Source organism: Ovis aries, chromosome 13, assembly GCF_016772045.2.
Source record: "Ovis aries strain OAR_USU_Benz2616 breed Rambouillet chromosome 13, ARS-UI_Ramb_v3.0, whole genome shotgun sequence".
Taxonomy (NCBI): Eukaryota; Metazoa; Chordata; class Mammalia; order Artiodactyla; family Bovidae; genus Ovis; species Ovis aries.
In genome coordinates this window covers 61,191,958-61,215,474 of record NC_056066.1, presented here as the reverse complement: position 1 = coordinate 61,215,474, position 23,517 = coordinate 61,191,958, and the positions used below count along the sequence as shown (strand labels likewise).

General features: G+C 50.0%; 1 protein-coding gene across 2 annotated transcripts; it reads right to left on the bottom strand.

The window, feature by feature from the left end:
• Positions 1-3,862: 3,862 nt before the first annotated feature.
• CCM2L (CCM2 like scaffold protein) lies at positions 3,863-21,606 on the bottom strand. 2 transcript variants are annotated; one of them, XM_027977060.2, is made up of 10 exons: positions 21,522-21,606; positions 18,961-19,128; positions 16,675-16,758; positions 16,399-16,582; positions 15,138-15,598; positions 12,572-12,707; positions 10,087-10,150; positions 7,579-7,708; positions 6,953-7,091; positions 3,863-5,845 (listed from the first exon to the last, which is right to left on the bottom strand). In XM_027977060.2, the coding sequence occupies exons 1-10, from the start codon at positions 21,549-21,551 to the stop codon at positions 5,535-5,537; spliced, it is 1,707 nt and encodes a 568-aa protein (XP_027832861.2). In that variant the 5' UTR covers positions 21,552-21,606; the 3' UTR covers positions 3,863-5,534. The 2 variants fall into 2 exon arrangements, with proteins under 2 accessions (XP_027832861.2, XP_060253002.1); XM_060397019.1 differs by having other exon boundaries at positions 16,399-16,579.
• Positions 21,607-23,517: the final 1,911 nt, after the last annotated feature.

Here is a 23,517-nt window from a genome sequence, read left to right as displayed (position 1 = left end):
AGCCCACCAGGCTCCTCTGTCCATGGGATTCTCCAGGCAAGAATATTGGAGTGGTTTGCCATGCCCTTTCCAGGACACAGCAGTGCGGCTGTCAATTTCTGATCATTTGCTGGTTACTGCATCTGGAACATTAACAGCAATATAAACTCCTTAGAGAGGAAGCCCCATGAGGCCAGTGTTCAAGTGCTAAATAAACAGTTGTGAAGAATGAATGAAAGAGGGAATGAGTGTTCTAATCAAAGGATATTAGATATTACTGTCTCTCAGCTGATAGGAAGCCCTCTTCCCCTCCCTCCTTCTTTGAACCTGCCCTCCCTTCTTCCCTGACTTCCCTGGTGGCTCAGATGGTAAAGGATCTGCCTACAATGTGGGAGACCCGAGTTCGATCCCTGGGTTGGGAAGATCCCCTGGAGAAGGAAATGGCAACCCACTCCATTATTCTCGCCTGGAAAATCCCATGGACGGAGGAGCCTGGTTGTCTACTGTCCATGGGGTCGCAGAGTCGGACACGACTGAGTGACTTCACTTCCCTTCCCTTCTTCCTTCCTCTTACAGCATCTGAGCCAGTTCTTAGCATCTCTCCTCTGGTCCTTGTCCCAGCCCTCTCCCTAGGGCCCCAGGGCCCAGGTTTTTCTCCCCTCCAAACAGCTAGATTCATTTTGAGAAAATGCAAGCCCATTAGCTCACTCCGCACTGCCTGTACTTCCCAGCCTGCCCTTCTAGGGGCATCTCAGCCTGTCCACTTCTCTGATTTCCTCCCCTACAAGCCCTACCCCTCACCGCACATACTCCATGTACCTCCCAAATAAGTCATGGTCACATTGATTAAGCACTTACTAGATTACTAGATGCTTTTGGGGTTTTCCTGATAGCTCAACTGGTAAAGAATCTGCCTGCAATGTAGGAGACCCCAGTTTGATTCCTGGGTTGGAAAGATCCCCTGGAGGAGGGCAAGACAAACCACTCCAGTATTCTTGCCTGGAGAATTCCATGGACAGCGGAGCCTGGCTGGCTATAGTCTAGGGGGTCACAAAGAGTCAGACACGACTGAGCTGAGCGACCAAGCAGCAGCAGCAGGTGCACTTTTACACGGATTATCTTGTTCACGCCTCACAGCAATCTACAAGACCTCTGAGGCCAATGCTATTATTGCCCCACGTTATAGATGAGGAAAACAAGACCTTTAGGGGCTTACCCCAGCTGCAGATGACAGAGTTGGGACTCAAAACCACAAGTCTGACCCTGGAGCCAGAGTGTTTAAGTGTCTCAGAGGGTGCCATGTTCCCCTGCCTACACTCATGCTGGGCCCACCTGAAGGGCTCTCCCTGCTCTTGTCAACCTGCCAAAACCCTACTTGTCCTTCAAGGTCTCACTCGTAGGTCACCTCCTCCAAGAAGCTTTTTCCAGCTACCCCCGAAAGAGCTGGTTTTTCACTCTTTGATTTTACAGCTGAGAATTTTGTGTAGTGATAATTTGGGGACCATCAGGCTAGGAGCCCCCAGCAGGCAAAGATTATTCTGTATCTCCCTCTAGTGTCTAGCACAATGCCTGGCACAGAGTGGGTGCTCCCTAAATGACAGTGACTGGATGGCAGTGGTGCCAGAACCCATCCCCAACATGCAGGTGCAAAGGATTGCTGGGAGTCTCCAGGGCCCCCAGGTGGGAGGGACTTCAGGGGCAGTGGCAGCTGGAGACATTTTCACTGCCCAGCACTCGTCCACGGGGCAGGAGTGTCCTCAGGGGATCCAGCTGGTCGGGGAGTTCCATCTTTACACCACCCCTACAGATCTTTGGGAATCAGCTGTCCCTGCCCAGGGGGGTTTCCTGTTTTGCAGTGCCAGGAACTGAACCATGATGGGAAGTGACCCTGGCAGGGTTTCTGAAGGCTACAGGAGGAAGTGTGGCCAGAGTCCCCGTTCTCAGAGCCTGGGTCACCCCAGCCCTCAGAAACCAAAGGGTTGCATGGCTTTAGTAAGAGGATAGTTCCGGGGTGGCTAGGGACTTCCTCAGGGTATGAGGGGAAGTTGCTCCATCCTCAGAGCTGTGGGGTAAGAGCTATCTCAGCGCCCCTCAGCAGTCCTGACTTTGTGCCAGGCTAGGATTGTGGCCAATTTCCAAGCCTGATCCTCTTGCAAAGCCCTCAGGCCTTTAAGAGGGACCCCCACCTCTTTGGTCTCTGCCCCTTGTCAATGGACTCCCCCCTCATGGCTGCCTCATTCAGGAACTTACCAGGATACCCCATGGCCTCAGGTCTAAATACCTCAGCCTCTGATCAATGTATCCCAAAAGTAGGTAGACAGGATAGCAGAGCCAGTAGGAGCCTGGGCTCTGGGGTGAGCCAGATATGGGTCCAAATCCCAGCTCGCTGTGGATCTTGGGGGTCATTCACTTCACCACTTTGAGCTCTGGTTCCCTCATCCACAAAATGAAGACAAATAAGTTTGAAAATATCAAAATTAAAAATTTGTTCAATAGAAATTTGCTCAGAGGAAGGTACCACAGACCAGTGGTTCTCAGTGTGGTCCCTGAACCACTAGTGTCATTGGAGTACTTGTCAAAAACATAAGTTCTTGAAGTTCCCTGGTGGTACAGTGGGTAAGAATCCGCCTGCCAATGCAGGAGACATGGGTTTGGTTCCTGGTCTGAGAAGATTCCACATTCTGTAGAACAACTAAGCCCTTGCACCCTGACTACCGAGCCCAAGCTCTGGAGCCCATGAGCCACAACTCTGAGCCTGTGTACTGCAACTACTGAAGCCTGCGAGGCCTGGTGCCTGTGTTCCACAACAAGAGAAGGCACGGCAATGAGAAGTCTGTGCACAGCAGCGAAGAGTAGCCCCCATTTGCCGCAACTAGAGTAAGCCCACGCCCACCAGCGAAGACCCAGTGCAGCCAATAATAAATAAATAAACAAATAAATATTTTTTAAAACCACACGTTCTTAGTGCTTCCCCGGTGATCCAGTGGTTAAAACTTTGCCTTCCAGTACACAGGGCATGAGCTCAATCCCTGGTTGAGAGCTAAGATCTCACAGGCCTCTTGGCCAAAAACCCAAAATGTAAAACAGGAACAATATTGTAAAAAAAATTCAATAGAGATTTAAACAAACATTACAGAATTAAATGCTAAAAACAAACACACACAAGTACTTGGGCCCCATCTCTGTTCTACTGAGCCAGAAACTCTGGGGTGGGAATCAGCAATCTGTGTTTTACAGAGCCTTCCAGGAGATGCTGATGCATGCTAAAGTTTGGGAACCACTGCCATAAATAAACTTAATAGATGGGCAAGGGACTAGGAGAAGATGTTTATAACAATATCCAACAAGGGATTAAAATCTAAAAGGTATAAACTGCTCCTGCACATCAACAAGGAACAGACAGGAAACCCGAATGATAATGGGAAAAAGACATGAACAAACACTACTGAAGGGGAAGCCTAAATGCCTTACAAGTATAAGAGGAGGTTCTGAATCTCAGGGTTAACAGAGAAATGCAACTTAGAGCAACCGGATGCCACCTTACACCCAAATAGGCAAAAGGTTAGAAAGTTAGATGATGGTAAAGTCGCTGAAAACGTGGGGAGACAGTATCCTTCACACACTACTGGTGTAGCCATTCTAGTGACTTTTAGCGAAAATGAAAACATATATACCCTATGATCTACTCCTGGGTATAGAGCCCAGAGAAATTTTCACACAGCCTCACAAGGGTCATGCACAATTTTCATCACAGTGTGGTTTATGGTAAGAGGAGATTGGAAGCAACCTGAGTGTCCATCAGTGGATGCTCAGCTTGGAATATTTTGCAGTGGTTGGATGTAATAAGTTAGGTTTTTACAGAGGAAGGAAACAACAGAATGAGTTTGTTACATAATACCATTTATGTAAGGTAAACACACACATAAGACATTATATATTCTATGTCCAGGGATATATATCAACACATAGAGATGGGTACCCATGGTGGGGAGGAGAAGGATTGTGGGGATGTATGGATGAAGTCTGGGGAATATAAAACGAAGTAAGATTCAGTCAGTCATGTCCGACTCTTTGTGATCCCATGGACTGCAGCACGCCAGGCTTCCCTGTCCATCACCAACTCCCAGAGCTTGCTCAAACTCATGTCCGTCAAGTCAGTGATCAGAAGGGCCTTTTGTGGGTCAGTTATGATGGGATTGTCATTTGCCATGAACTGACTATGAATCAGGGAACTTGCTGAATCCAAGCCCTGGTAATAATAATGATATTACTTTAACAATGGCGATAATAGTACCTACCTCATGGTAAGCACCTTGTGTTTGGCCATGTAAAGTTCTACAGATAAAATTTAGGTCTTCTAGGTAATTCTCTCGCCTCTTCTGAGGGCTTCTTTCAGCCTCTGAGCCTTTCCTGGGGCTGTGCAAGTCCTGTCTTTATGCTGACTTTTCTCCCCCTCCAATTCTGTCTTTGGGTTTCTTTGACTACCTGAGATGCCACAGCCGGCCTGCAGAATCTTTTCATTTGGACTTTGAGCATGGAGTCAGGCTGGAAGAGAGCTGTGAGGGGCAAGTCCTATTTTCTCCTCCCAAACTGTGAGTTCCCTGAGGATCTTCCTACATCTCACCCTCACCTCAGTTCATGTCCCGTTGCACACAGCTAAAGACAGGTAAACTGAGTCAGAAAGTGTTCGATGTGGAAGGGGACAGCATTTATTGAACACTTATCATGTGTTAGACCTAGCACTAAGGTCTTGACCTTCAGTAACCCCTATGACCCCCTTGTGAGGTGTGTGGGGTCAGAAGAGAAAATGGGAGAGGCAGAGAGGCTAGGACACCTACCAGACAGGGAGCCTAGCCTGTCCTGCTCCAGTCGCCAGATCTGAACAAGCGACTTGTTCAGAGCCTTAGAGTGGGGGCTGGGACCCAGATCATGCTCCTCTGGGTCGACTCTTGGTAGAAAGAAACCTCTATTCCACACTAAAGATCTAAGTCCATCTGCAAAGGAGAGACCCTGCCTCTTAGAGCTTCAGAAAGACCCTCTGCATGATTTAGTATGTCCAGCGTGAGGTAATATCTAAGGGGAATCAGGAGACTCCCTCCAGTTTCTTCTCTGGAACCTCAGTTTCTCAAACTGTAAAATAGGAAAAGAGGTCTTCAGGCTCGGGGAATTCTTTTCTCAACCGGCCAGCAGGTGGAGCACACTCTCCATCACTCGCTCGGCCTCCAGAAAGTTGCAGTCTCGAGTGTCTGTCCAGAGGCCGAACGTCCAGGCTATCGGGACAGAGAAGTTCGCCGCCCTCCCCGACCGGCAGAGGGAGCTGCTGAGCCCAGCTTTGGGTCCCGCCCCTTGCAGGACATTCTCAGTACTGTAGGGACCGGGGCAGGGGACCGGTAGGGACAGACTCCCACCTCCGGAGCACGGAGCCCCTGGTTGGGGTCTGGGGAGGGGATCCTGGGGATGGATCACACACACGCACAGACAAGGGCGCATGAGACTCAGGGGCGGGAGTGCGGGGCCACCCCCTTGCCCGCCCTCTGCATGGACGGCGGCACAGGCTACAGGTAGTTGTCCTCGGCCGCGTCGCCCCCGCCCGGGGAGTCCCGGGCCTCTTCGTCCGTGCTTTCGTCATCGTCGGGGGCCAGCGCCTCGATGTCGTGCGTTATGTCTGTCAGCAGCCGGTGGAAGGCCTGCGCCTCCGGCCGCTGGGCGCCGTCGTAGCTGCGCACCGCCGACGCCGACGTAGAGCTCATGCTGCGCTTGATGCGGCCGAAGCTGTCGGTGAGGATGCCGCCCTCGCGGATGCCCACGCCCTCCAGGAAGCCTTCGAAGTAGCCGATGTCCTGGTCCGGAATGAAGGGCCTCATCCCTGCGGGTCGAGAGCCACGGTGATTCCCCGGGGTCAACCCTTCCCCTCGCACCGAGGGATCACTCTCCCTGGAGGGCGGAGTTCAGATCCCCCGCCCTGCCACTCGCTGGCTGTGTGGCTTGCACAACTCCTTGACTCTCTGAGCTGGAGAATAATGGTACAGTGCCCAGTACACATTTAAATGCTCACTGCATGTTAGCTTATTCTTGTTATCATTATTATTTCGATGGTTATATTCCTATTTATTCGTTATGTGCTGTGCTTAGTCGCTCAGTTGTGTCCCACTCTTTGCGACCCCATGGACTCAATAAGTAGCCTCAGTAAGTATTCTGAGCCTTACAGTCCTCACCTGTAAAACGGAGGTAATTGCACCTGTTCTCCCGGGCTGTAAGGATTAAATAAGGTTCTTAGCACACACTGAGCAGCCCATTTGACTTCTGTTTTACTTCTGTCAGTACTTACTAGCTTTATGACTTATGTACTTCGTTTCTCTAAGCCTGTTTTCTCATCTGCAAGACGGAGGCAAGTCATTGTTTCAGCTTTCAGAACTGAGGGCCTTCAACCAGATGATCCTTTGGCACACGGTTAACTGCCAAATACATGTTAGCTTATTAAGAATGATCATTCCTGGGACTTCCCTGGTGGTCCAGTGGTTAAGGCTTGGCCTTCCAATCGAAGGGGTGCACATTCAATTCCTGGTCTGGGAGCTAATATCCCATATGTCTCAGGGCCAACAAAACCAAAACATAAAGGAGAAGCAATATTGTAACAAATTGAATAAAAACTTTTAAAAAAAGGATTATCATTCCTCTTTCTGTTATCATTAGCCCTCTTTACTAGCTCCATGACCTTGGACGAGTTCCTTAGCCTCTCTGAATTTCGGATGCCTCGTGGGGTAAAATGGGAAGTGTCATGCCCTCTTGCAGCTTTGCTGTGAAGGTGAAATCGTTACACCTGTGCTCTCTTTCCCGGCTCTGTGACTGCAGACAAGTCCCTTCCCCTCTCCACACTTTGGTTTCCTCGTTTGTCTCATGGATCTCATGATGTGGCTTTACGGGAGGCCAAAGGGTAAAGAGTGAACAATCCCAGCCTGGGCAGGGGGCTCACCGAGCAGGAGGAACTTGCGCCGGTCTCCGTAGAGCTTCAGCAGGCCTGCACAGTAGTCCTGGATGGGCAGTCCCAGCCGGTACTCCCGAAGCAGCAGCGCAAACTGCTGGATCTCTGGGGGCCCCAGCTTAGTCCTCAACTGTGGGTGCACCATTTGAAATTAGTCCCCTGCCTAAAAGACCCAGGGCTGGGTGTATCCTCCTCAGAAGAGCTGGCCTCCTGGGGGACATCCAGGCCCTTTGGGTTGCATCTAAGCGTGGGATGTGGACTCAAGCTGTCTAATTTAAAATCCTGGCCCCTTTACTGACCAGCTCTGTGATCATGAGCAGACGATAACTTCCTTAACCCTTGCTTTCCTCATCCACAAAGTGAGAATAATGTTGGCACTTCCTCTTGAGTTTTGTTGAAAGATGAAAGGCGATGATACGTTATGGGTGCTCAGAACAGTGCCCGGTATAAAGCCAGCACTCACTGCTAGCTGACTTCCTTAAGGTCTTTCATGGCTGACTCCGTTTACTCTCCGAATGTCATGCCCTGCCCTGACCTCTGCAGTCTTACACTTCAGTTATGCCCAGGGTTGTTCATGATTCCTGAAACACCTGGCCACCCTGCCCGCCCCAGCTCACCGTGACCATGTAGTCCTGTAGCTGCTCGAGGCCCAGGCCGCTGTGGTCACTGCTGCTGCAGTGGGAGCCAGGGAAAGAGGGTGTGGACGTGCCGCTGTAACAGGCTTCAAATGTGTCCTGGGAGCTGTTGCTGCAGGAACAGAGGGAAGGGGCCTCACTCCCTCTCTCCAGCTCCTCTCCATGTGGTAGGCTGAAGGTGGGAGGGGACAGTCACCCATGCCCTGGGACTGAGCCCTCCTCCTGGACCCCATTTTGGCCCTTGAGGTCTCCTGTGATCTGGCCCTGCACCACCTCTCAAGCCTCGCCTCACCCTTGCTGCTTAGGTTCAGGCCACCTGTCTTCTTGCTTTTCCTCTAATACTCCAAGTACCTCCTCACCTCTGGACCTTTGCCCATGCTATTACCTCGGCCTGGAATGCCTCTCTTTCCCTGTTGTGTGCTCAGCTAACTCTTCCTCATCATTGGATTTTAAAAGTCATCTCCTTGGGAGAGTTCTCCCTGACCCCTCCCGACCGGGTTAGACCCTCTGTTCAATATGATCACAAAGTCTGTAAGTCTACCCACGACATGGAGGCCTTTCCAATGCCCCCGCCAAATGTCCTTTCTAGCCACTCTGTCCCTCACATCCTCTGTCACAGCCTCAGTGGCCTCCTGGCTGCTCCTCAGCCTCGCCAAGCATATCCTGCCTCCGCCTCCTTGCACTTGCTGTTCCCTCTACCTGGAGTGCTCTTCCCCCTTTTATCCATCAGGTCTCAGTTCAAGTGTCGTCACCTTGGAGAGGCCCTCCTGACTCCCCAGATGAGGCAGGGTTTTTGCAGCCACTGTCTGAGCTTCGCGGTAGTGTTTCTTACTGTTGATGCTTATTGCTACTAAATAATGATTCCACTGTCCCTTTGCCACACTTGCAAAGCATGCATGAGCAGGGACCTTGGTTTTCTGTTTGCTGAGTACCTACTATGTGGCGAGCACAGGTCTCATTCTTGCCTTGCTCCTCCTGTATCCCTAGCACACAGCACAGCACACAGGGATGCTGAGGCAGGATCCGCGTGGTGAGTCTGAGGAGCAGCCAGGAGGCCACTGTGGCTGAGACAGAGGGTGTGAGGGACAGAGTGGTTAGAGAGGACATTTGGTGGGGGCATCAGAAAAGCCTCTGTGTCATGGGTAGGTACAGAGTAGGTACTCAATAAATAGTGCTTAAATAAAAGTTAGCCTTGGGCTCTGCCTCCCAATCTCTATGTTGTTCCAGAACCATCGTCAATGATTAGCTCTATAGAAGCAGTGTGGACTCTAAACCTACTTGGGTTCAAACCCCGGCCAACAACTTACTAGCTTCTTGACCTTGTGTCAAGTTACTTCTCTATTTTTCAATTTCTCTAGCTATAAAATGGGATGGTAAAAATTGGTGTCATTGTGAGAAATAGAGGCGTTAGAGTTATGGACTAAGCAATAAATAAACAGTAATTACTGTAATGTTGCTATGTTGATTTTTTAAATGAAGTGCATTATAAAATAGCCCTTGGCACATACCAAGTTCAAAAGATATTCATTGTCACGATTGTTGCCTCTCTAGCATACAGCAGATTGTTTAAGGACTGGCCTAAGGGTACACAGTATTAGGCAAATATATTGCTGCTAAAAAGAGGGTGGGGGAGTAAGGCATATATCACTGGCAGAGACTTGCCCTTGTCCAGTCAAAGGCCTTAGCAACAGAATTATGGTGACCAATGTGTCTCACTTTTCCTGAGACTTTCTTAGTTTTAGTACTGAAAATTCCATGTCCTGGGGAACATCTAAATCCTGAGCAAACTGGGGTGAATGGTCACCCAAAATGGAACCCTGGACAATGTTCCCCACTGAGACGTTTTTAAAAACTCTGTTTTCCAGTCCTGCTTATAGCTAGCTGTGCCTGTGAGACCACGTTCTGGCCGACAAGATGTAAGCAGAAGCCATCAGGTGGAAATTTTAGCAAGGAATTAAAGACCTGCTGTGATGGTCGGAGCTATTACCACTATTTTGGCCCATGAGGTGATTTGGGGGATGAAAGCAAGTGTTAGGGAGGCTGGAAAGATACATCTGGGCCCTTGATGACCACAAGGCCATGAACTCCTGGTCTACTTTATGTAAGAGAGAGGGGGAGGGGGAGGAAACTCTTATTTAAGCGGCTCTTTTTAGAGTTTTCTATTCCATGAAGCCAAAATGATTTTTTGGCATTAGTTGTGATTTTGGCCTCTGCAAGCCATTGAGTGTCTTGATGACTGGGGAAGAGCGGCAGGGTCATGTGGACCTAGTTCTGGCCTCTGGCTGCCTTGTCTCTCTCTCAGGGGTTCAGATTCTAACAGCTCACCAGAGCCTCAGGCTCAGAGCCCAGTATCTCAGCACAAATCAAAGTGGAGTCACTTTCCCCCATCCTCTCTTGCCCACAGCGTCTCAAGAGTGCCCAGAGGAGCATTCCTGTTTGTGCAGGGACAGAAGGGACCAGAGTGGGGTCCCTGGCCAGGGCAGTACCCACAAGGAGCTGCAGCAGCTGAAGTCGGCGTCGTAGGCATAGGTCCCGTCAGTGCGGCAGCTCTCACCTGGGGGCAGCAGAGAGAGGGCAGTGAGTGGTGGCAAAGCGGGGACCAATATCCCCGGCTCCCCAAGGCCCCAAGCTCAGCCCCACCCTGGAGTAAAGATGGCGGCTGGAGCAAGGATGGCCTTGTAAGCAATCATACAGGAGTTAGCTTACACACTGAGTGAAATGGGCAGCCACTGGAAGATTCTGACCAGGATTCCTGACCCCACCACCAACACAGAGACAACCTTGGGTAACCCACCTCTTCCTCCTGGCCCTCACCTTCCCCAACGTTGTGACAACACTACCTTCCTGCCTACTCATGGGGACCTTGGGGAGAGCAAGCCAGGGAACAGTTGCCGTAGGGTTTGTAAGCTATATATGTTTAAGAGAGAGAGAGAAAAGACCTTTGAAGGGAAGGAGGTCAAAATCATGAGGAGAAAGGAGCACCAGGTACAGAGAATTTGCTCTGTACCTGACCCTGTCACCCCAGTGAACCCAGGTACTGGCCTCCTCCTTGGCTCACTTAGTGGCACTTCCTCAGGACCCTCCCCTGATTTTCTAGGTCAGGCTGGTTTCTCATTATACATTTTCATACTAGAGTGTATGGTTGCATTTTATTTGTGTAACTATTTCTTTTAAAGCAGGTTCTTTTCCTTAAAAAAAACAAAAACAGGATTTCCCTGGTAGTCCAGTGGTTGGAAATCCACCTGCCGATACAGGGGACATTGGTTTGACCCCTGGTCCAGCAAGATTCCACATGCTGCAGGGCCACTAAGGCCATGCACCTTGACGCCTGTGCTCTGCAACAAGAGATGCCGTCACATCGAGAAGCATGTGCACCACGGCTAGAGAGGAGCCCCCCTTTCTGCAACTAGAGAAGGCCCACAAGCAGCAGTAAAGACCGGTGTGGCCAAAATAATTATTTTTATTTATTTATTTGAGTACATCCGGTCTTCCTTGTGGCACACAAGATCTTTCGTTAAAGCATGTGAAATTTTGGTCGCAACATGTGGGATCTAGTTCTCTGGCCAGGGATTGACTGAACCAGAACCCCTGGATTGGGAGCATAAAGTCCTAGCCATTGAATCACCAGGGAAGTCCCTGTGTAACTATTTAATTATTGTCAGCTGATTAAGGGGACGACCGAGGATGAGATGGCTGGATGGTATCACGGACTCGATGGACATGAGTCTGAGTGAACTCCGGGAGTTGGTGATGGACAGGGAGGCCTGGCGTGCTGCGATTCATGGGGTCGCAAAGAGTCGGACACAACGGAGCGACTGAACTGAACTGATTTCAGCAACGCAAGCCTCTGAGGGAGGACCATGTCTGATTTTAGTCACCAGTGCATCCTGGAGATTAGCAGGATCCGACACTCAGGTGTTCAAGAAATATTTGTTGAATTATCTTATTTATTTGTCCATCATCCCTGGGAGAGTCAATGAACTTCCCCAGATTCTCAATAACCACAGTTTCCACAGATGGGAGTGCCTCCAGGAGGAAAGAGCCCGCTCCCTGTTGCTGCTGCTGCTGCTGCTAAGTTGTGTCAGTTGTGTCCGACTCTGTGCGACCCCATAGATGGCAGCCCACCAGGCTCCGCCGTCCCTGGGATTCTCCAGGCAAGAACACGGAGTGGGTTGCCATTTCCTTCTCCAGTGGAGCTATGCAAACAGGGACCACCCTGAGGGGGCTGTGGCTGAGGAAGTTCACTTTGGGGCCTTGAAGGCAGCATGGAGAGTGAAGCTTTTGCAGATGGAAGCTTTAGAATCAGGTGCACTTGGGTTTGAATCCTGACTCTGTCATTTGCCAGCTGTGTGACCTTGAGACATTTATTGACCTCTCTGAGCCTTAATAGCCTCATCTGTTAAAACTGGATTCATAAGGCCTCAGACAGTTCTTTCATCTATTCAGAAAATACACCTTGAGCATCTGCCCCTGGTCCTCCTCTAGGCACAGGTGACACAGTGGCAAACAGGACAGATGAGGTTGTTATGAGGATTACAAAACATGTGGCACATTGGGTCTGTGCTTGGCACATAGCTGGTGCTCAACAAATCTCTGTTGATTTCATTTTCATTACAGCCCTTGACAGCACTCAAGGACCAGTCTTGAAATCTTGGTTTTGACCTAGAGTCCTAGTAGGGCTAGATGGCTCAGTAAATAGACAATCCCCCTGGGATGCCAAAATACAAAAGGGAGAGAGAGTTCACCTCTAAAGGGCTTATTATAAAGCTAGGCTTGAGGTCATTATGAAATTGGACATTTTATTTTAGCTACATATTGGGGGTACACTGTAATTTCTGTAAAAGTCAGGACCCCTAAAGGCTTTTGTTGGCCCCAGTCTTGGGACATATCACCCTCTACCCCACCCCTGACCCCCACCTCCTCTGGCCTTTCGGGATGATTCACAGGAAGGTGGGCCAGGAACTGGAATACTCACTGCGGCTACAGAGCCACGGTCGTTCAGGTGTGGATGTGTAGTGGTAACCAGCCCGGTCCACACACTCGATGCTCTGGTCTCCGTAGATGATCTGGAAGACCTGACAGATAAGGGCACAGGACTCCTCGGCAGCATCCTTGTCCAGAGAGGAGGACAGAGCTCAGTCTCTCTTCCATGATCAAGATGCCCCTGCTTCCTGAAAACGCAGTGTGAGCGGGCACACAGGGGCACACATGCAACTGTGGGCGACTTCAGACACTCTAAGGTCATTTTCCATCAAAATTATATAGCCATGTTCTGGGTGGCTTTTATAGAAATAGCCACTTACTGGTCTTTATAGAATCCTGTGACAACTGTAACTCTTGTGCTCTGAAAAGTACAAACATGTACCCCCGGTTTATGGGAGAATTATGGGCCTTCTGAAGTTTATGCTAAATTAAATTAAGTTTACATGTAGGAAGCTGAAACCCAGAGACATAAAGTGATTAGCCAGGACTAGAACCCTAGTCTCCTAATACCTAGTAAGAGGAGGAAGAAATACATGTATGAAAATGTTAGGCTCATCATAGTTATTGTGCCATATTTGGATGTGAGCTTCCTGGCACCCAGGGCAAAAATGGAAGCAGGATGAATATATAAACTTCAGTCCCTGATAGAAGGAAGGCATTTAGGTTCTTGGGTAAGACTTTTTTGAGATGGCAAATTTGAAGAGGAATTTGCCTCTTTGGTTTACCTTTTTGAGTAAGAGATATAGAAAGACAACTAATGAAGAGTCCATCTTCATGAAGTCATTTCTTATTTTGTGCTTCTCAAAAAGTCAGCCCAGGGTGTAAATTAAAATGTAACCTCAGGACAGGCATTTTGGGATGAGGGAGTGAAATTATCATTAAACCAGGATTGATCCTTATAATAACCCTATCAAGTGGACAGAGAAGAGGGGATCCTTATTTTATGAGAGTGGATAAGTGACTCATATAGCAGGCTCATGGCTTTGGTTAATGTTGGCACCCAGGTTTTTTGACTCTAACTCCTATACCCTTCTTGGGACCACGATGCCTCAGATTGCAGGCCAGAGGCTCAGATACTCCCGGGAAAAAAAAAAGCCTTATTTATTTACTCATTCTACAAATTATTACTTATTTCCACTGTGTGGCAGGCACCGGGCTGGGTTCTGGAGTCTCAGAGGTGAATTAGGTAAGGCCTAAAGCCCTCCCAGCCTAGTGGAATAAACAGGGCACACTGGTACCTATGTCTGGAATTGACTTTCTTGGCTCTTTGCCCTGCTGCTTCCTTCTCTCTTCCACATTTCAGTTTAAAAGGCACAAACTCACTTTCCTCTGAAAAATGGATCTCCTTCCTCCTTATCATTTCAAGTTGCCTGTTTTTTTGTTGGTCCCCATCACAACATATTGTAATATATTACGAACTAATCCATCTACTCAATATATTTATTGAGCAGCTAGGAAATGGCAACTCATTCCAGTATTCTTGCCTGGAGAATCCTGTGGGCAGAGGAGCCTGGTGGGCTACAGTCTGTGGGGTTGCAAAGAGTCGAACATGACTGAAGTGACTTAGCATGAACGCACACATATGCCAGGCACTTTTCTAGGTGCCAAGGATAAATGGGAAAGTGTTTCAAGTCCACTCCATAGCCTGAGTTTACTGGTTACTATCCACCTTTCTTTCTAAAGAGGCATCATGTCCATTTTGTTCACCACATGGGATTTATATATAGGGGGAGTTCAAGGCCCTGGGTCAGAGAAAAAGCTTACAAGTCTCAGGGTTTGAAGGTGTCTGCTAGACAGTGAGCTCCCTAAGGGAGGACACTAATTATGTCTTGTTCATTTCTGTATCCATGTCACCTAGACCAACGCCTAGCAGAAGCTGGTACTCAATAAACATGGTCAAATAAATAAAAGCAAGGGTGAATGTGGAGGATAGAGGGTGGGGCAAGAACTGCGGGAAATCTTATGCTTTGGGTGATGACCATTGTTACCAAGAGTACGGGCTCTGAACTTTCGGGTCCTAGTGTTGAAATCACCGCCTGCTTCCTGTGCGACCTTGCACAAGTTGCTTAGCCTCTGTCTGTTTCCTTCTCTGTAGAATAGGAATGATGGTAATATTTGCCTCTAGGGGTTAACCTGAGAACAAAATGATTAATGCTGGTTTCCTGTCTGGCACAGGTCGGGCACTCAGTTCGTGCTGGTGATCACTGTCCTCATGATTCTTACTGTGGTAGTGCGGAGACTGACGATTTTGGGGAAAGAGGAGGGCTGGAGGAGGGATTAGATCTAAGTCTGGGCCATTTTGAACTTTCATCCCTCCGGGACAAGTAAGGGGGAGGTGTCCGGGAGCTGGAGGGTAGAAGCCTTTTGCCGTTATGGGCGCACAGTGCCTGAAATCCTGGGGAGTAGGGCCAAAGGAGGGAGATGAAAACGGACGGGGGGACGCGGGAGTGGGGGCGGAGGGTTGCGGGGGTAGGGGCAGAGGGATGGGGGCCGGGGCGCGGGGGTGAAGACGTGCCCTGGAGGCAGGGTGCAGGAGCGCAGGGTGCCCTCGGGCTCACCCTGTTGGCCACAGCCAGAATGACCAGGTTGCAGTAGGCGTCGGGGCTGGGGTCCTGCGGGTCTAGAGGGTTGGGGCCCGGGTGGCGCCGCTCCCAGCTGCCACCGCCGCCGCCCGCCTGCCTCCGCTCCCAGCTGCCGCCTGGCTTTCCCGCGCCGCCGCCGCCGCCGGCGTGCCGCCGCTCCCAGCTGCCGCTGAACGTCTGCCGCCGCTCCCAGCTGCCCGACGCCCGCGCCCCGGCGCGCTGGCGCTCCAGGCTGCCGCCGCCGCCGCCCCCGGCCCGGGCCTCTGCGCCTGCGCCGCCGCCCCACGCCATCCGCCAGTCCAGGCTGCAGATGGTGTGGCGCCGCTCGGTGGTGCCCACCCGCCGCTTTTCGGGCGCCAAGCCCGGTGGGCCCGGGTCGCGCCCCGCCCCGCCGGGGCTGGCGTCTACGCCGGCTGGCACCGGGTCCACGCCCAGACCTAGGAGAGGTCGGGTGGCCGTCAGAGCAGGAGATCCAGGCTAAGCGCCCCCTCTCCCGACGCCAGCTGGGGGTCCTGACCCGCCGCTGCGGGATGGGGGTTTGGGAGTGAGTCCCCTGGCCCTTGTGCTCAGGCCACACCCCTAGCTTCAAAGTCAGGAGGCCCGACCCCGCCCCACCCTCAGGCTCCACCCCTGGATCTGGCCTTTCCCACCCATCCCACTCCATCCAGACGCCCCTTGCCTCGGACCCTGCCGTCTGATCTGAGTAGTGGTCAGGCTATCGCCTCCCTCTTTACTGTTAACTCTGACCCTGTTCTTGGTTTCGGGAACCTCTCCTTGGATCCAAGCTTCCCTTCAGCCCCGCCCCTGGTCTCAGGCCCCCGCCCCTAGCTTGGCAGGGTCTCACACCTCCCACCAGGTAGCTCAGCCGCGAGTCCCGCCCCCCAGTGTACGGCTCCGCCCCTAAGTGAGACGCCGCTTCTTGCCCCAGGTACCCTCCTAGCCTCAGAGCTTTGCTACCCATGAATCACGAGTTCAGGCCTCAGGATTCTGGCTTCTCCATCATTTCTGAGATGGTGGGTCAGGCCGCCCTCCTTCAACCCTCAACACTAGGCTCCCACTTCTTGCAAACAGCCATGCCCTATCCCTAGTCTGGGGGTAGTTTGGTCAGGCCTTCCATTACCCCATCCTCCAGCCTCAGGCCCCGCCCCCGCCCCAGGCTGCGCCCATTTCTATGTGCCGGGCCGTTCTCTACCCTTTCCCCTCCCCGCCCTGCCCCGCCCTGCCCCGCCGACCGTACCGGTCTTCAGCACCAGCAGGTGCAGAGCGTCGTCCTGCAGGTAGGAGGCGGCGGCAATCTCGTGCGTGGGTATACGCAAGATAAGCTCCTCGTTGTCGCGCCAGGTGAGCAGCAGGCAGCGGGCCGACAGGCTCAGGATGCTGTCTTGCTCCGCCGTGGTCTTCAGCGGCAGCTCCTTCAGCTGCTGCGGGGTGGGTCGGATCTCCTGAGTCCCGGTGGCTACGGGTGGGAAACGTAGGGAACCAGACCCTGTCCTCCCCTCTCCCGGCGCCTCACCCTGGCCGTGTCCAGCAGCTGCAGGAGCTCGTCCCGGCTGGAGGGGTTCAGCGAGGAGGTGACCCAGGTGAGGTGACCCAGGAACTGTATAGAAATGGGACGGGGGTGGGGGTGGTGGGAGAAGGGCAGAGAGGTTACCTTGAAGCCGCGGAGGACCCTGACCTCACTGACACCGTAAGGGTAGACTGAGATAGAAATATCTGAATTAATAATAATGGCTTGGTAATAACTGTTATTAAAGCAATCCTAGGACCCATAGTCCTGCGAGTTTTATGTACTCATTCATCCTTACTTTGAGGATGAGAAAACTAAAGCACAGTCAAAATAAATAACCTGCCCAGTATTATCTATAATAGAAAGGGTGGAGCTGGACTCCACACACCAGAACCCACACTCTCACAGCTAGCTTATTTTTGCTAATATAAGCTTACTTTATGAACATACAGTTATTTGACTATGGCAGAAGCAAAGGTCACTGTAATAGCTTGAAAGAACAGGCCACTTGTGATTTCCCACTTGGCCTGAGTGGCTCCTGTTCATCCCAAGCACCCGTGTCAACAGGTCACTGGCCTTCTTTATGACCTTGTTGCAGAAATTAAGTGGGAAGGAAAGAATATTGTATCAAGTTAGTGTATAATTTTGTCAGAAAAATAAGTAAATAAATCATTCATTCTTACTTATAGCTTAATGTTACTTATAGCTAAATGTCATTAAGTGTAAGAATTAACATTTTTCATTATTTTTATTTTTATTCTTACAGGTGAATTCTACCAATCATATCATTTCTCTTCTTTTTATTCTCTATAAAGTTTTAGTCCCCAGTTTTTTAAGTGGATTTGTTAGCTTTTCACTTTATAGGGTTGCCAGATAAAATACAAGATGCCAATTAAATTTGGTTTTCATGTAAACAACTAATTTTTTAGTTTGTTTTTAAAGTAATTTTAGTCTCATGTAACACTGGGTATATATTAATACTAAAAAATATCATTGCCTACCTGAAATTCAAATTTTTAATAAAAACTTTATTGAAGTATAATTGATTTACAATGCTTCAGGTATACAGTCAAGTGATTCAGCTGTATACATATATAATATATATATTCTTTTTCATATTCTTTTCCATCATAGATTATTACAAAATATCAACTATATTTCCCTGTGTTATACAATAGGTCCTTGTTGTTTATCTAGTTTATATATAACAGTGTGTGTTAATCCCAAACTCCTAATTTATCCCTCCCCCTACCAAAATTTAAATTTAACTGGGTTCCTGTTTTTGCTAAATCTGACACTCCTACCCCCATATCAATCTTTGTTGGGTAAAGAGGATTCTCCACTGCTCCTTCATGGTGCGCATGAAATAGAAGTAAAGCCCTTGAATTGGCCCAAGTCCCTGTGACTTGCAGAACTGGCTTCCTTTAATCTGGACACCATCCAAGTAGCAGTAATGTCACTGCAGTAAAATCTCACAAGATGGAGACTGGCTTTTCAGTGCACAGGGCAACTTCCTATCTGCTCTGCCCTTGGGGTAGACTTTGAGCCCTGTGTTGAGATGGGAACACTGAGGCTGAGCGGATGGAGGTCACTTGCTGAGGGTTCCCAGCATAATGCACGTGCAAGGCTGGGTTGACTCCAGGCCTCTTTCCCCTGAGCCTCCCCTGTGTCAGACAAGGCTGGTCATAGGTTGGTGTGCAGGAGAGGTAAAGTCTTTCCTGATGGGGTCCAGAACACGCCACCCTAAAATATGGCACCTCAGCACATTGACTATTTTAAACTGAAGGAGTCAGAGGAAACGACAGCAGCAGGAAGGTCATTCAGAATTCCCCTGCATCATCCTTCTTCCCTGAAAGCAGGAGATAAATCTCCTTGGTAAAAGGTACCAGGAGATTTCAGAGTACCAGCAGGAAGGGAGACCGCCTTATCACCAGAGACAGGGAACTGAGGGCCGAGAAGTCTGTTTAAACAATCCTTGTTCCTCCTTTACCGTGTACTACCCCTACTCCGAACACCTCTGCCTTGTCAGTTCTTCGCAGATTTATTGTTTCTTTGTCCAAAATGTATAAAAGTTTCTGGCTCTAGTCACTTCTCAGGGTCTTCCATTCTCTCCCTGGACGTTCTCATGTACAGGTGAAAATTTAATAAAATGTGTGTGTTTTTCTCCGGTTAATCTTTGTTCAGTTTAAATTTCAGATCCAGCCAGGGACCCTAGGAGGGTTGAGGGAAACTTTCCCCCTAATCCATTGTCCCCAGATCCTTTGCACCCCTCCCCCCTCATCCCACGCATACCTTGACCTCTTTCTCCAGATAGTCACAGAGCAGAATCTGAGGGTCGATGAGGTAGTCGGGGGGATAGAGAGGCATTGAGTGCAGGGGGCGGCGGCTCACACTGCTCCGACAGGCTGCCCGGCGTGCAGCCTTGGGGAACACCAGCCTCCGGATGGGGGACACAAAGCCCTGGGGGAGCAAGGGCGTGAGGGTAACAGCAATAATAATAGCCACTGACTTGGTCTTCTCCAGCACCAGCACTTATACGAAGCATTATATTATCTAATTGCATTCTAACAAAAACACTGCAGGGAGGGGCAGGTTACCTCTGTGATTTCCATTTTACAGATGGAGAAACTGAGCCTCAGAGAGAGCTAGTAATGTTACCAGCTAGTGGCTGTAGAACCAATAGTTCACCCTGGGCAGTCTGGCTCCAAACCTTCATTCTAAATACCCAGGTTAGAGGTGAGTTTGGGGGAGAATGGATACATGTCTATGTATGGCTGAGTCCCTTTGCTGTTCGCCTGAAACTATCACAACATTGTTAATTGGCTAACCCCAATACAAAATAAAAAGTTAAAAAAAAAAATAAACACCCAGGTGACAGTAGGAACCTACCTAGGCTAGGCTGGGGCAAGTACAGAAGAATATTAACATCCAATCTGGCTGAATGGTAGGTGCATAGGTATTTATTAAGCTATTTTCTGTGCTTTCCTCAATATTAGAAATGATTGATTTCTAACTAATGATACTGTAGTATAATCCAGTGAGCACCTGCATAAAAATGGCCTGGGTCTAGATTGAAGGAGCAAATTCTAGGGCCTCAACTCAGCCCAACAGAATTTAAACACTCAGGAAAGTGTGAGCACTGATTTAGAGTAGTGGTTCTCAGTGTGTGGTTCCTGGGTCTCCACCACCAGCAGTAGCAGCATCACCTGGGAATTTAAGAGAAATTTACATCCTTGTGCTCCATCCCAGACCTATTGGATCAGAAACTGGGATGAGACCCCCATGATCTGTGTTTTAACAAGCACCCCAGGTGATTCTAATGCCCAGTTCAAGTTTTACAATCAGTATCATGGATCCTGGATTAAGTACAGGGAAGCTCTGGGCAATGAGATCAAGCAATCTGGGAACAAACATTCCAAGAAGAGGGCACAGCATGTGCAATACCCTGGGGGCCGCAAGGGCTGGATGAGCACAAGCCTGGAGAAGAAGTATTATAGCCACTTCACTGCAGTCAAATGATGAGATGAACAAGTCATAGAGGGCTTGAGTGTTGGCTATGGAGCCAGGACTTTATCCCATGTATGGGAGTATGTGTGTGTGCCTGAGTGGACCGGGAAAGTGGTTGTTTTGTCTGTGGCCCTGAATGCTCCAGCCTTGCCCACTTCTCCAACTTCACCTCACTGCCCCTCACTCCTGTCCTGTGGTTCTAGGGCCATCTTTCAGTTCTTCCTACTTGTTGTATTCCTTCCTCCTGTGGAGGGGCTTTGCACACACTGTTTCCCTGCCTGAAACACTCTTTCCTACCCGCTTTCCTTCCACCTATCAGCTCAGGCTGATCAGTCTAAGGTTTAACATTCTCCCAGCACTGCATATGGAGGCTTTTGTACACTTTCACATTAATTGCTTAAAAAAAAATTGAAAGCTGTCTCCCCCACTAAACTGTAAGCTCCAGGGAGGGAGGAGGGACCTTGTCTAACTTTGCTCACAGTACACCGTCACGAGCACCAGGCATGGTGCCTGGCCCATAATAGATACTGAATAAATATCTGTAGAAGGAAGGAACCAAGAAGCAACAAGCACCTATGTCTTGGCTCCCTTCAGAGCCCTCATAATTCACATGGGAGCCTTTTCAAACAGTTGGATCTTGGTTTCCTGGGGGAAGAGGGCTCGGTGGGGATGGGGGTGGGAGTTGGAAGCCCAGAGGCTTCCTGGACCGCAAAGACAAACAGGTGAGATGCCCAGAGAACCAGACTAGAAAATTTCTGAGAGTCAGGAAGAAGTAAAGATCTAGGGGGTTGGGGAGTGACCCTCAGGCTGAGGCCTTTGGAGCAGAACTGGTCCCTGTATAAAGATGGGGAGAGGGCAGGCTCAGCTAGAACCTGGCAGGAGGAGGAGGTAGATGTCCCAAGCCCAGATAGGCAGCCTTGTAGCATACACTTGCCCTGCCTGAGGCCCTTCTCCCTGATGAGGCAAGGAGCAAGAGAATGGGTTTGCTTGATGTCTGTTTTCTTGTCTGTCCTTCAGTCTGAGAAACTGCAGGGAAGAACCCCCAGGAACACCAGGGAAGCAGGTTGGGAGTGTCTCCAGACTAATCTGGCTGGCTGGATTTTCCTGGAAGGTACCTGTCCGTCTGTTCTTTTCTGGGATGGCAGAGGTCACTAAGAGCAGGGAGACTGGTTAGAGAGTTTGAGCCAAATGTCTGGCTGCCCAAGGGTGGAGAGGAAGGTCTTTCCAAATAAGAAGAAAGGTGCTCCTGACGCCACTCACTGCCCATCACCCCACCCCTAGGCTTCTCATTTCTCCAACTCCGGGTACACTTCTCTACCCCGAACCCTTTCCAAACCCCCACCTACCTTTTTCCCTTTCTTGACTTCATATTCCATGGTGAAGCGTCCCCTCCGCTCCTGCCACCCTCCTAGCCACCCCTCCACCTTCTCCCCCCACGCAGTTCCTTTGTTCTTTTTCCTGCCTGGTCGGAAACTCCACCAGCCCTGGAGTTCCTGCCCCTCCCATCTGATAGTGAGCGCTGGGTGAGGGGTGGATGAAGGATGCAGCCTTGGGACCCTCCAGCTGAACAGTGGAAGCCCAGTCAGAGCACCAGACCAGGGAGAAAACCCCAAGATCTCCAGCCCGCAGGCTTTCTACCGAGGGGGCTTGGGAACTGATTAAGGCTGGGAAGTGTCCTCTGAATTTAGAGACATTTAGAAAATCCCAGATCCACCCCCACTTCTGCCACTGACCTTGCTGTGTGACCTTGGCAAGGCAGGTGGGTTCCCCTTTTCACAGCCTGTTTCCCCCTTCCTTTTATAAATTAGGAGTAAACATTGCCTTCCTCTCTAGGCTGCTGTGGTGAGGAAAAAATGAAAGAGTGGGTGGGCAAATGCTTCATAAACTAGGGACTATTGTGTGAAAGCAAGTTATGATTTTAAGAATTAATCATTACCAATATTAAGGGAGGCAGTATGCCTGGGCTTCAGAGATAGGCCTCTGGAGTTTGAATCCTGGCTTTGCCATTTACTAAGGTTATGACCTAGGGTCTGTAACCTCCTGTGCCTCCATTTCCCCATTTGTAAAATGGGTACAATATCAGCCTGACCCTCAGAGTGAACTTGTAAGAATTAAACTCACTTAGAAAAACTCCTGGAACATGTGAAGTACTCAGTCAACATTAACTCTTCACCTATCTGTGTGTCTGCATGTTCTGGGCTGTTTCACTGTCTCTTGAGAGAATACTACTAGGGAAGCAGGGCTCACTTTGTGGTTCTCCACTGAGCCCTTTATGTGTTTCATCTCACTTATTCTTCACAATATTGGTGTACCATTGTTATATGTGTTGTGTTTGTGTATTAGTTGCTCAGTCGTGTCCAACTCTTTGTGACCCCATAGACTGTAGCCAGCCAGGTTTCTCTGTTCATATAATTTTCCAGGCAAGAATACTGGAGTGGGTCACCATTCCCTTCTCCAGGGGCTCTTTTCGACCCAGGGATCGAACCCAGGTCTCCAGCATTTCAAGTGAATTCTTCACTGTCTGAGCCGCCAAGGAAGCTTCATATGTGGTATTCAGATTTTTAAAACAGACTCAAGTGCGGAGGTGAACCCAGGGAGGGCACACAGTAAATGGGATGAGAGCCTGGAATTTCTGCCTGGTCTGGCTCCGATCTGAAGCCTGGTTACTTACCTCTCGGGCCTATGCCCTCTGCGTGGCCCACCCAGAGCAACGGGAAAGGTTCTGAGTGATCCCTCCTCACCTTGCCCCGACCACTCGGTTCTGGAGACCTAAGCCCTGGAACTGATTTGCTGTATGATGCAAGCAGGCTGCTTATTGTAACCTCTCTGGGTCTCAGCTTCCTCATTTTTCCACTGGGAACAATAAGCCCCCAAACTCTGTCCTGGAGTCAGAGGTATGAGAGGAGAGATATCAGGCCACGGATAAAAAGCAGTTGGAAACTGTGAAGTGCAGGGGCCCATGCATAGGATTGTTTGGGAAGATTTTTTTCATACCCCAGTATGCCAGGCCAGTGCCCGTGGGAGCAAAGCTCATAGCTCCCTGCTGCCTCTGGGTGTGAGAGCTGCAGAAGACTCTCAGACACCAGCCTGCCCTCTGTCTCTTCCTCCCTCATTCGGAGGTGGGGAAATGGCCCAGACTGCTCAGTGATAGCTCACAGAGCCACCCTCCCTGCTCCCTGACATCCTGCCTGTCCTGTCCCTACAGCAGGAAGTGAAAGCCTCTGCCTGCGGGCTAACAGGAAGAGGCCAGGATATACTAGCCAATCCCTGACCGCCCTGGACGTCACCACCCACCCTCCCTGTGCAGGTCCCGAATTCCCACCCTCAGATGGCAGCTGGGAA

Coding starts and splice junctions, on each gene's coding strand:
- CCM2L (XM_027977060.2), bottom strand. CDS start 21,551: ATGGAATATGAAGTCAAGAAAGGGAAAAAG. Junction 16,583..16,674: donor AGCTGCTGGACACGGCCAGG/GTGAGGCGCCGG, acceptor CCCACCCCGCAG/CAGCTGAAGGAGCTGCCGCT. Junction 15,599..16,398: donor CCTGCTGGTGCTGAAGACCG/GTACGGTCGGCG, acceptor GACCTCTCCTAG/GTCTGGGCGTGGACCCGGTG.